Raw genomic sequence first — 13208 nt, forward strand, 5'->3', positions numbered from 1 at the left:
TTGGGATTCAAAATTGTAAAAATGTTGGGGTTGACCCGGGCCGTCAGGGGGCTGAGGGGTGGGGCCAAAAGGGGTCAATTTGGCTAAATTGATTTAAACAACTTATTCTCTGAAACTAAGCAATGGTTTGACTGGTAGAATCCTATTGGGGTAGGGATTCAAAATTCCATAAAGGAACCAGCTGACCCCCAAGGGGGCAGAGGTCAGGGTCAAAAGGGGTCAATTGGTCTAAACAAGTTCTTCTCTGAAACTAAGCAATGGATATCACTCACATTTGTGTGGTAGCATCCCTCTGAGGTCGCGGATTAATGCACTTTTTGGAATTTTCAGTATTAAAATAAAACCAATGTACATGTACCCATATAAAATGCTTATGATATATATTGACATACCAATACCAGCGACAAATATACTTCAGCATCATTCTTGTTTCATATCTCATGAAACCAGGTGAGCGATACAGGCCCTCTGGGCCTCTTGTTTTATCGGGATTTGATACCGTCGTTAAACTTGCACCAATTTCGTGACTGAACATTTCATTCATATTATCGATACTGCAGTGGTTACGTTCACTTTCGCTCTGTACCCCTGAAATATACATGTATCCCATGATAAAGTTTTATCTACTGATGGAGAAAAATACTAATTTGACCCTTTGATGTACATCACCGTTAAATCGACTGGCTTTGAAATTTGTTCCCTGTGGTCTTCAAAGGAAATGCATCAGCTAGCGATTGGTCAGGTTTCTTGCCAGGCATATTCGGAAAGAGCGAAAGTATGCGTTTGGTGTTGACAATCCGGATTGGAAGGGCTTTGTTTTGTATAACTTTGGGACGCCAGTCATAGTGTGATCGGTAAGGATAAAGCAGCAAAGAATATCTCCATACCTGTCAAATTGAAAGCAATGGTAACTATAATTATTCCAAATGACTTTACGCAAAATTTAACATATTGAAGTAAATCAGTAGAACATTGCTAGGTATACCATTTTCTCCTGAACTCTATCAATGTATTACAGAATTCATGACCTCATTCATCCCATGAATACCTCTATAAACGAATTAAGATGTGAAATTATTATTGAACAGAGTAATGCTGTTGAAAATTGAGAAATCGCAAAATATGGAGTCATTGTGATATGTTTGATTTAAACATATTTTATTGTATCTTAATATATACATGGGAATTAGGCACAAGTTATCAAACTTATATTAAGCCCTTTCCCATTGTGATATGTAATATGGTTCCTCCCAACCAAGAATTTAGATGTTTTGGATGTAAACTGCAAAGAATGAATTACTATTACTCCATCTTCAAATAATCATACCTCTGTATACACATACATACGCATTCATGAATTGCACATTGAGTCCTTTTTGCTTCAAATGTTATCTCGATCCATGAACAGTAGTTATCTGCACAACACACGCACCCTGTATGATATGCTAGTAGGAGTCAGAAGGTAAATGCTTGATTACTAGTAATTAATAACACATGTAAGACCCTGAAAAGTATATAATGAAGTATGCAACAAGTATGAGTTGGTATTTATTAACGGTAGATACCAACACTAAGTAAAATGATCATTCATAAATAATCATATTTTAAAATACACTAGCAGTAACTACAGGTATCTATCCCAAACTTCGTGTACCTACCTCCCACATCTTGCGCAAGGTTAATACCTCAAAACATTTGTCCATTTTCTCAAATATCAAAAAATTACTTTTGTCATTAAATTATTGAAAAAATGCAGTAAACTTGTGACACTTTGCTTCTCCATTCACATATCCTCGAGTATGTGTTCTAAATTACCCATAGGGTGATTGGCTTAGCTCACACTACCTTTTTAATATGTAATGTAGATGGATGTTGATTTTGCTTAGTTTATTCGTATCAAATTCTGTAGCAAATGTTTTATTTGCTATTTCTGTTTTAACCATGGTATTAACCCTTTTTGCACGAGTTCGTAACATTTGATTCACATCCTAGACGTCCTAAATAAACCAGAGATTGTGCATAACATTTGATATATAATCTCACTTTATAGATGATACATAAACAATAGTTATCTACACAATACATGCACTTGTAAGTCATCCTAGTAGGGGTCAAAGGGTATAGGGTCGATGGTCATTGGTTGAAGTTATCACACCACGTTTGACTTCGGGTAGGTGGGTATATATAACTGTCACCTTTTCCTTCTATACATATATGCATATCTAGTTAACGAAGAAATATGTTGAGAACTGTAGCACTGAAACTGTTGCTTGTGATCGTGGGAGTTTTAGTAGGTAAGTAATATAAACAAAATAGTAAGTTTATTTCTGTTCCTTTAATTGTGAATTGATATCAAAATGAGGGATAAAACGCTTGGAGATCTGAGCAGGACACTTGTCAATGTTTTCAATGTTCATACTATTTTATTTAAGGCTGATTGTGTCCTACCTTTCATTGTTTAGACATTATCAAATGTTTTCTGGCTTGTGACGTTGCATTATCGTGTAAATGTACAATGAACCCTAGAGATGGTATACAATGGACTAAATCTAGAGGCTAATATAATTGGTGTGTGTTGTGGCAAATAGTTAATTGATATTGAATATTGTCAGCTGAATACCATTAACTCTATTAAAATAAACATTACACAATGCTTGATTCTTGAAAGTATTCACGCGTCGTTGCTGTGTAATAGTTTGTGTCGCCATTACTATAGATAAAAACAAAGCAAACGAAACAACAAAAAACTCTCGAGTTGCATTTGGCCTATGAAACTAAACCATCCTCACTGAGGAAGTTAACTCAAATGCTTTGCTTGGATTGCTTTTCATTTTTGAATGTCAAATGTCTTAGTTAATGTTAAGATCAACAGAAAATTTTCATCAAAAAACCTTGGAATTAACATTATAGTGCCTTCTCATTGAAAGTTTTTGTTGGGGATTGCTTTTTAGGTATGGCGGTCAAAGTCCCAGGTCTTTGTTGGTTTGGTTTCTTGCCTTAACTTCTATTTTTTTCCACCTAATGTACTTTCAGGTTTATCTCCCTAAAGAAATAACTTTATAGGCATAAAATGACACAAAAATATTCATGTATCAATCAATTATCTGCACTACTTTGTTTGAAACCAGATTTTGGATATCTCAAAAAAGCCAATATAAATACTGAATATCACTTAATGGGAGTGTATCTGTCTCCTTATGATAGTTCTTTATCTATTGTTGACGACAAATTCACTTCCTTAAATTTTTACCTGTACACTCTTTTAATGCTTTCTGTCATATAACTTGGTAGTTTTATAAAACGTCCACATACTCAACAAATATCAACCCTAACGTAATGATCTTATATAGGACATGCCTATTGTAACCTTGCTGATGAGCTCGGAGACTGCCTGCCCTCTCTGCCGCGGACACAGTTCGTAAAGTCATATAATGATGTTTGTCTGTACCTAATAACGGGCAAACGATCGTGGAACAATGCCAATTCCAACTGCCACCGAAATGGAGGTCGTTTGGTGCAGATTCAGGACCAAGACAAACAGGACTTCGTCTACAATACACTGAAGTCCATGCACTGGGAAGACAGGGGTGTGTGGATAGGAGCAACTGACCACGACAGTGAGGGTACATGGAAATGGACAGACGGTAATCATTTATTTTTGTCATGTGTAAAAAAAACACTACCTTCGGTTATACCACGAAACCTAAAAGCGCAACTTTCAAACAGAATTTTCAGTTAAAGATCAAATTTCAAAATTTTCTTGTATGTTTGTTGTAATATTAATTTTGAAATTTTCCATAGAAAGGATTCTGATAAAAGGTATTTAAATATTATTGACTCTGAACTGATCTCATCCTTGGATTTTTTATTAGCTCACCTGGACCGAAGGTCCGGTGAGCTTATGCCATGGTGCGGCGTCCGTCGTCCGTCAACATTTGCTTCAAATCGCTACTAGTCAAAAAGTTCTTATTGGATTTTGACCAAATTTGGTCAGAAACATCCTTGGCGGAAGGGGATCAGATTTTGCATAAATGGTGACTCTGACCCCCAAGGGGCCTGAGGGACGGGGCCCAATAGGGGAAATTGAGGCAATTCCTTTAAATCGCTACTAGTCATAAAGTTATGAATGGATTTGAACCCAATTTGGTCAGAAACATTATTGGGGGAAGGGGAACAGATTTTGCATAAATGGTGACTCTGACCCCCAAAGGGCTTAAGGGGCGGGGCCTAATGGGGAAATCGAGGTAATTCCTTTAAATCGCTACTAGTCATAAAGTTATCAATAGATTTGAACCCAATTTGGTCAGAAACATTCTTAGGGGAAGGGGAACAGATTTTGCATAAATGGTGACTCTGACCCCTGAGGGGCCAAATGGGCGGGGCCCCATAGGGGAAATAGAGGAAATTTCTTTAAATCGCTACTAGTCATAAAGTTACAAAAGGATTTGAACCTAATTTGGTCAGAAACATCATTTGGGGAAGGGGAACAGATTTTGCATAAATGGTGACTCTGACCCCCAAGGGGCCAAAGGGGCGGGGCCTAATGGGGAAATAGAGGTAATTCCTTTAAATCGCTAATAGTCATAAAGTTATGAATGGATTTGAACCCAATTTGGTCAGATACATTCTTGGGGGAAGGGGAACAGATTTTGCATAAATGGTGACTCTGACCCCCGAGGGGCCAAAGGGGCGGGGCCCCATAGGGGAAATAGAGGAAATTTCTTTAAATCGCTACTAGTCATAAAGTTATGAAAGGATTTGAACCTAATTTGTTCAGAAACATCATTGAGGGAAGGGGAACAGATTTGGCCTAAATGGTGACTCTGACCCCCGGGGGGCCAAAGGAGCGGGGTCCAATAGGGGAAATAGAGGTAATTCCTTTAAATCGCTACTTAATAAGTCATAAAGTTATGAATGGATTTGAACCCAATTTGTTCAGAAACATCATTGGGGGAAGGGGAACAGATTTTGCATAAATGGTGACTCTGACCCCCAAGGGGCCAAAGGGCGGGGCCTAATGGGGAAATAGAGGTAATTCCTTTAAATCGCTACTAGTCATAAAGTTATCAATGGATTTGAACCCAATTTGGTCAGAAACATTCTCGGGGGAAAGGGAACAGATTTTGCATAAATGGTGACTCTGACCCCCGAGGGGCCAAAGGGGCGCGGCCCCATAAGGGAAATAGAGGTAATTCCTTTAAATCGCTAATAGTTATTAAGTTATCAATGGATTTGAACCCAATTTGGTCAGAAACATCCTTGGCAGAAGTGGAACAGATTTTGCATAAATGGTGACTCTGACCCCAAAGGGGCCAAAGGGGCGGGGCCCAATAGGGGAAATAGAGGTAATTCCTTTAAATCGCTACTAGTCATAAAGTTATGAATGGATTTGAACCCAATTTGGTCAGAAACATCCTTGGGGGAAGGTGAACAGATTTTGCATAATTGGTGACTCTGACCCCCGAGGGGCCAAAAGGGTGGGGCCCAATAGGGGAAATAGAGGTAATTCCTTTAAATCGCTACTAGTCATAAAGTGATGAATGCATGCATGTTCTAAAATCAATTCTTGTATGAGTCTGGACGAGTCTGGACTTCATTAATCTTTAAAGCAGTTCGGATTCCCACACTATAACCATATATAGCATTGTAAGAAATTTACAAATAAAACAAATTGGATATGAACATTATTTTGACATTTGGTCTAATCCAACCAGGTGAGCGATACAGGCCCCATGGGCCTCTTGTTTCATTTAACCTATGTGAATCAAACGTTGCACAAGTGGCTGTTAGTGCCTATGGCTTTTTACGTTATTTCCATTGATATGTCATTGGCGTCGTTTGGCTTGTTGCTTTCATTTCATTTTATTTATAACGTCTTTTTGATACAGGTACGAAATTGCAAACTTCTATTTGATACAGGTACGAAATTGCAAACTTCTATTTGATACAGGTACGAAATTGCAAACTTCTATTTGATACAGGTACGAAATTGTCCTACGGTCACTGGCATCCAGGTGAGGGACCGACTCATGGATTCCTCTTCTCTAAGGCTGGATACGAGGACTGCGCTCTAATGCGGATCGATGACAGCGGGAGGTGGCACGACTATGACTGCGGAACTATTCTCTATCATCACACATCTATATGTGAATACAGTAAGGATAACATGTTTATATAAACAGAATAGTGTGTTATAACGATTTCTGATTGAAAGAAATATTATATTGAAGATAGTTTTAGATATGGGTCCGAATCGGTTTTGTACCTGTATTGCTCCTAATTATTGATAATGTTTCTATAAAAGCTGAACACATTTCACCCTTGTTCTTGACACAGGTCCCCGGGTTCTAATAATATAAAGAAACTGTCTATATTAAGTAATGGAGGTATGTTATCATTACTGTTAATATTATTAGAACCCGGCGCCTGTGATTCTTGACTATAACATTGGCAAAGATCACTTACAACATCACCCAGAGATTGCTTTAACATATCTATCGCAAATTTTCTCTTGAATCTACGAAGGTGAAAATATACTGATATCAATAAGGTTCATAATGCTCTGCTCTTTTTTCGAGTGTCGATTCTTTTACAATTGCAACGGTATTAGGAAGAACCTTGTTTTAGCACGTACTTCACATGATGATCACATGGTTACTAGGGATGGGATTAATATAATCTTCTACTCCTTTGAGGTGAGAAAAGGGGATCTCTATCCGAAGGGGAAGATTCTTAAGTTGCCGAATACGAGACAGTGGAAGGAAATATCTCAAATAAGTCCTACATTCGGGTTGATATATCCTTGTCTATGACATATGTCTATGTGAGATTATATTAAATTATCTTACTAATATAAAAGTTTTGTTTTTGTTTCAGAAAAAGTTTTTCGTCCCACAGTATATTCACCGACGTCTACAACAACTATGTCGACAACGCTTCCAACAACAAAACTTATCCCTCCTGTTACGCCTATGCCTACAACTGCAACAACAACTATGTCGAAAACAACAGTTGTTCCGACAACATATATACCAACTACTAAAACAGATATGCCGACTACATCAACAACAATGTCAACTACTACTATGACAACTATGCCAACTACAACAACAACTATGCCAACTACAACAACAACTATGCCAACTACAACGACTACAACTATGCCAACTACAACGACTACAACTATGCCAACTACAACGACTACAACTATGCCAACTACAACAACAACTATGCCTACTACAACGACAACAACAATGCCAACTACAACGACAACAACTCTGCCAACTACAACGACAACAACCATGCCAACTACAACGACAACTCAAATGAAGACAACAGCAAAGCCTGCTGTTACAACAACGTTTGGTGGCATCAAAATTGAATTCGGTGCAACACCCATAGGTAAGTACTGAAGTACAATGCCACTTCCCTTATAAAATGACACTTTTTTCATGTCCATTTCGCAGATGTTCAATTCTTTGATATTTATGTCCCCTAAACGAAGGGGGGGGGGGGGGGGGCATATTTTTTTCGCAATCCAAGATGGCCGCCATGTTCTATAATCATTTTTCCAAAAAAGTTTAAAAGATGTAACTCTTTCATGAATCTTAATTTTGATTAAATGAAGTCATATTTTTAAATAATAATTATATTTCCCAGCAAATTTTCTGTTTCAGCACATTTAATTATCTTGTGTTTAATCTTTGAAATGGCAATACTATTCTTTTTAAACATTACTTTTATTTTTCTGTATTTGCACTTTTATTACGCTTTACAGCCAAGAAAAGAAAGGCAGAATTGGACAGTATTGATGCGGCACTCCTGAGCAGACACGATGACACCAACGACAGTAGTACAGGTAAAACATAAGTAATGCTATAACAAGAGTACTGCGAAGCGGTACAATAAATGCCCACCGAATGCCATTTAGTGTTATATGTTATCTTCCACTGAAATAAGGCCCGCACTTCCTTACGAATGGTTATAGGTGGCATGATTTAACCATCACCTTTGATTCACTACGGAGTCCAGTGTTTAATTTGATTTGAGTTTGAGGAAAACCAGTAATCAGGAGTTACCGAAGTTTTCTCCCATTCATTCAACACTACTTAAAATCCTGACTGTAAGCCTACTACGTTTCCAAGAAACCAGTCGAAAATTGTAGGGCAAAAATAAACACTATAATGCATAAAGGACAATAAGTTTTGCACAAATAGTCAAATTAAAATGCCTCTCAGGGAAACAGAAATATATACCAGGATTATAAAGCTTAACAAGTTTCAAATAAATCGGTCATAAATGTAGGAGATCTTCGGACAAAAGAAAAATAAAATATTGAAATAAACAAAACACTTTTGCAAAAATATAATCAGATCGAAATGCCTTGGAGGAAAACACAACATTAGATCATGGTGGTTATAAAGCCTACCAAATTTGAAAGAAATCGACATTAAAATGTTGGCGATCTCAAAAATCAAATAGCGAAATAAAGGTCAATAGCTTTTACAGAAACAGATATTCATGCAAATACTTATTGTTCAAACGGTAATCATGATAGGTTGCCTGCTAACTATCTGTAGACAATTTATTTTTTTGAAATTATTTTTCCCTTGCATACATTGCCTTTTGGACTAGCAGAAACTATAAACACATATTAGGTTGCCTGCTATCTTAGCTGTAGACATTATCTTCTTCCAACATTTTTGTTTTCTTTTTAAGGACCATACATTGCTATTGGTGCTAGTAGCTGTGGAGTGGTTGTTCTAGTGGTGGCAATCATAGCACTGATACTGAGGTAACTAATTCCTCTGATATTTTGTATAAAGTGGTTTTAAAACGTTTTTTTATAACGTGGAGTTGATGGGTAATTTGAAATTATGTTTTAATTGTAATGAACTTCTTGCTTAGGTTTATTATATATATCCGTATTCAAAATATGATTTTTGCATTAACGATATCTCACATTGTTTGAATTGAGCAACTCATTTCTGATTAATGTAATCATATGATTAGCTAACTGAACAAATTTGGTTTGCTTTTTAGACGTCGCAAGAGCCAGTCAGTTGCAGAAACATACAACCCAACAGCTAACTCAAGAGAAAAAATCCAATATACGATATCATGCATGGAAATGGAGCCATCCCAGAAAATAGCTACGCATAAGTGATGATCATGTGAGGTTCAAGTCATGTAATGTTTAAACAACTGCTAAAGTGGTATGCACTATAAAGTATTGTTCGACTAAATCTCCTGATCTCTATCTGTTTGTTTGTCAACTTCTGCTATGAGAGGTCAGGGTTAATCGTCATACCACATGTACATGGATCTAATGAAAGCTCATTTTAATCATATATACACGGATTACTAGCGTCTTTATCTCGGTTATCTGAGTTCGCTATCAATGTACCAGTTTGTGTACGACAACTCTGACTCAAATACAAACAAAGCATGTCAATATCACATATCCTATAATCATTATACGTTCATCTGAGGGAGAGAGAAAGAAGTCGTGAGCGGTAAAGTCAAGAATGAAAACTGAAGTGAGAGGAAGGGCGTTTCTGGGGGAGGCATAGGAATGATGAGAGGCAGAACAAATACGTTATGAAAGACTGGTTTATCGCCCAAAGAACAGTTAGTGAACGAAGGAATTCGAGAGGGTAAAAGGTATGAAGAGAGTAATATCGCGAGGAAGCAGGTAAGTAAGAGTGTCAGGTCTAGAAGAAGAAATGAATTTAGATAGCGGAGTCGAGATGTAGAACTGAGAAATGAAAGCCGAAAGGAAAAAATACGAGGTTGAGAGAGGAACATCAATTAGTTAAAACGGGAACGACAGAGGATGGTTTAGAGGTGGCAAGCTAGTGACAATTTGAAAGGGAGAAACGAGACAGCGAAGAATGTCGAAAAGTGGAGTGGTTGACTGGTTGATTGACATGAGGAAAGAAGGTTAAGAGCAAGAACAATAATTTTTTATGTTAATGTTGCTCCATTACGTTGCAATTGAAAGAGCGATGACGTCTGTGATATCTTGTATGCTCTTCATATCGCGACATTTTGATGTTTTGTTTATAATAAAAGAATGAATGGATTATATTGCAATCTTTGTTATTTATTTTCGTGTATTCTTTTAAGTGAATGTTATCTTACTGTCATTAACTTACTGTTATTGTTGGACCACGATTAAATCATTCATGGAATAGTTTTACTTTTGGCTGAAGTCGGGTTAATGTGACTGTACACATTGTCTATCTGCGATTGTTTACACCGCTAAACTACAATTAATTACTTGGGACTAACTTGTCACATATTATACAAGAAACCATTTGTCATGTTGGTAACACATCGTAAGTATTTAATGCAAACCAATGCTTAAATATATAGAGGATATTTAATAGGTTTCAATGGAATACCAAAGCGATGGTCATGCTTAGTCCGGGTGGGAAATATAGTTATATTCTGACTAACGAGTAAAATATATTTTATATCAACTGGAAAGTTTTTAATCAGTCCTGTCCACCTTAAAGTTTTAACTGCTACACATTCGATATATATATTGTTTTCTCCAGTTTCTACTTTGGGATTCAGTTGAAACTTAACAGGAATGATCCCGAGATGGTCTGGACAAATATTATTGTATAGCCTGCTACATACGAATAAAGTTCCGTTAGATTTTGGGTCTATGTGAAATAGAATATGGATGCCTTGCCCATCATCTTGAAGAAACAGTTATTTCAATTTATTATGCGGCTTTACTATCTTGTAAAGCGTGAAACGTATTTTAATTAAACACCAGTGTTATTAAGATTACCATCGACAAGATTGAGATAATGCTGACAAAGTGTTGTTCTATTGATAGTTTCGGATTTTATCCATTTTTTCTCACTACCATTACATATATATAATACAAACACATCTGGAGAAAACGGTATTCCATATGAAGATGGGTTATGCATTTGTGTGCGCTTAAATATGCTTTCTTGTCGAAACAAACGGAAATACAAATGTCGAGTACTGTGTGAATATTAATACTTTTTCCCTATTTCCGTCATCGCAAAATCTCGTAAATACCTAAAAAAAATTATCCCCTTCCTCTTCGGGTTTCAGTTGAAACTTACCAGGAATGATCTCGAGAGGGTCCCTACAACATTTTGTTCTGTACCCTGTCATAGTGTCTAACAAGGCGGGTTAAATTCCGTTTGATTCTGGATCTGTGTGAAATAGAATATGGCTACCATGCCCACCATCTTGAAGAAAAAAATCTATTCTCAATATATTCTGTAGTTGTACTATCTTGTAAAGCGTGAAACGTATATTAATTAAATACCAGATTACCACGGACAAGATTGAGATAATGCTGACCAAGTGTTATTCTTGCGATTGTTTCGGATATCATCTAATTTTTCCTCTCTACCATTACATATATATATAATAAACCCAGAAAAAAGTATTCCTTATTACCATAGGTTGTGCATCTGTTTGCGCCCAGATATGATTTCTTGTCAAAACAAACGGAAAAATAACTGTGAAGTACTTATGAATGTTATTACTTTTCCCCCTATTGTACAGTAGAATTTCTAGAACCTTTATTAAAGTATGGAGAAAACAATAACAACAAACAAGAAAATGAAGACAATGTAAGATATAAGGAAACTGTTGATTAGATTCACGATTATATCGATAACATTTCCGGTATTTATCATATATCTATCTCATCGCTAGATAACATACTTCCGGTTACAGTAAGTATCAACCTGTCATTTCGCATATCCACTAGACATACAGTAATAGGTCAATACTTCAAGGATTATTTCCTGGGCCATACAGCCACATTAAAGGTTAGTGTAGTGGTTATTCATGAAAAATAAAATATTACAGGAATTTAATTTCATAGAATGATAAATTATGCAAAACCAACATATTCAACAAACTATGAGTTTTCATAATTACACATAACTCACATTTAATATGCCAGCAGCATAACGCAAAATCAGCCCTTTCAAAAAGGTACAGGGTGCTAAAAATTCCGAAAAGAATATGAACGACATCTGTAACCATCCCGGAGTACACAATTACGTTAAAAAAAGGTGAATTTAAAACTGATAATTGTCTTCCCATTTCACAGTCAAGTGTGGTTGTATTTTTAAGGTATCCGATAAATTGGAAGGCTTATTTTTACCACTGAAATCTTATTAAACGTATTACATACAATCATTATTACATACACACATATATAAGTAAAATCAAATGAGAGTTGATATGACCAAAACGGAAACTGAACGCTCAATATAATAGATCAGATGACCGTGTTCATGATTCATGAAATAATTCAAATATTTGAAATATTTTGAATGCGTAATAAAAAATAAAATAAATGATTAAAATGAGGCACTATGATGACAAGGAAAAAAGGAAAACCATCAGCAAATATGGAAAAATACGACATGGGATATTTATGGCATTTGGAGAAAAAAAAAGAATGAGGCTTACAAGAAAGATATTTTTGTGACACACTCCCTACTATAGCCCCCTCGTTCTGACTCTCTCTGTCTGTCTGTCTCTCGCTGTCTCTCTGTCTCTCTGTCTGTCTGTCTCTGTCTGTCTGTCTGTCTCTCTCTGTCTGTCTCCGTCTCTCTCTCTCTCTCTCTCTCTCTCTCTCTCTCTCTCTCTCTCTCTCTCTCTCTCTCTCTCAGTACAAGTTGACACCCCCCACTTTTCATCTCCCTCCCTCCATCTCAATCTATCTAGTTTTTTTCTCTGCTTCTCTCTCTTTTTCCTATTCTCTCCCTTCATTTCATTTCAACATATTTTATTGTATAACATTTATACAAATGGGTTAGACAGCAGGCTTGGCCTATAGGGAACAACCAACCAATTGAAAAAATATATTTTTGAAACAGCCCCTGTGTATAGAACGTTGAGCCAAGGATAAAATGTCTGGCAGCCACTGATTGGCCAGTATGTTACGAAGTGAGAAAATAGATATGTAGCCTGATAGGTAACTATCAATAAGAAATGTTGATATAAATTTCCTAAGTCCGATTGTTTTTTTTCCCAAAAGTTCACGTAATAATAGTAAACAGGTAAACATTTAAGATTTTTGAGAATTTTTACTGCGAAATTCACCTATTTTCAAAATGGCTACCCTGGAGAAAATTTGAGCTGAAGGACCCAACTTTTGTTTTTGATTAGGTGTTATATCAGACCCTAAACGT

General features: G+C 36.5%; 1 protein-coding gene across 1 annotated transcript; it reads left to right on the top strand.

Moving 5' to 3' along the window:
* The first annotated feature begins 2196 nt into the window (after positions 1 to 2196).
* Positions 2197 to 9873, top strand: LOC117344984 (hepatitis A virus cellular receptor 1-like). The gene is made up of 7 exons (XM_033907893.1): positions 2197 to 2294; positions 3351 to 3644; positions 5982 to 6155; positions 6877 to 7401; positions 7778 to 7858; positions 8719 to 8794; positions 9043 to 9873. Exons 1-7 carry the CDS (start codon positions 2240 to 2242, stop codon positions 9164 to 9166), a joined length of 1329 nt encoding a protein of 442 aa, XP_033763784.1. The 5' UTR covers positions 2197 to 2239; the 3' UTR covers positions 9167 to 9873.
* Positions 9874 to 13208: the final 3335 nt, after the last annotated feature.

The sequence above is a fragment of the Pecten maximus genome, chromosome 16 (genome assembly GCF_902652985.1).
Source record: "Pecten maximus chromosome 16, xPecMax1.1, whole genome shotgun sequence".
In the NCBI taxonomy this organism is placed as follows: Eukaryota; Metazoa; Mollusca; class Bivalvia; order Pectinida; family Pectinidae; genus Pecten; species Pecten maximus.

What these genes read in the sequence shown, in the direction of transcription:
- LOC117344984 (XM_033907893.1), top strand. Translation starts at nt 2,240, where the DNA reads ATGTTGAGAACTGTAGCACTGAAACTGTTGCTTGTGATCGTGGGAGTT. An exon ending in GATCGTGGGAGTTTTAGTAG is followed by an intron (nt 2,295 to 3,350) that starts GTAAGTAATATA and finishes GATCTTATATAG; the next exon opens with GACATGCCTATTGTAACCTT. An exon ending in ATTCGGTGCAACACCCATAG is followed by an intron (nt 7,402 to 7,777) that starts GTAAGTACTGAA and finishes TACGCTTTACAG; the next exon opens with CCAAGAAAAGAAAGGCAGAA.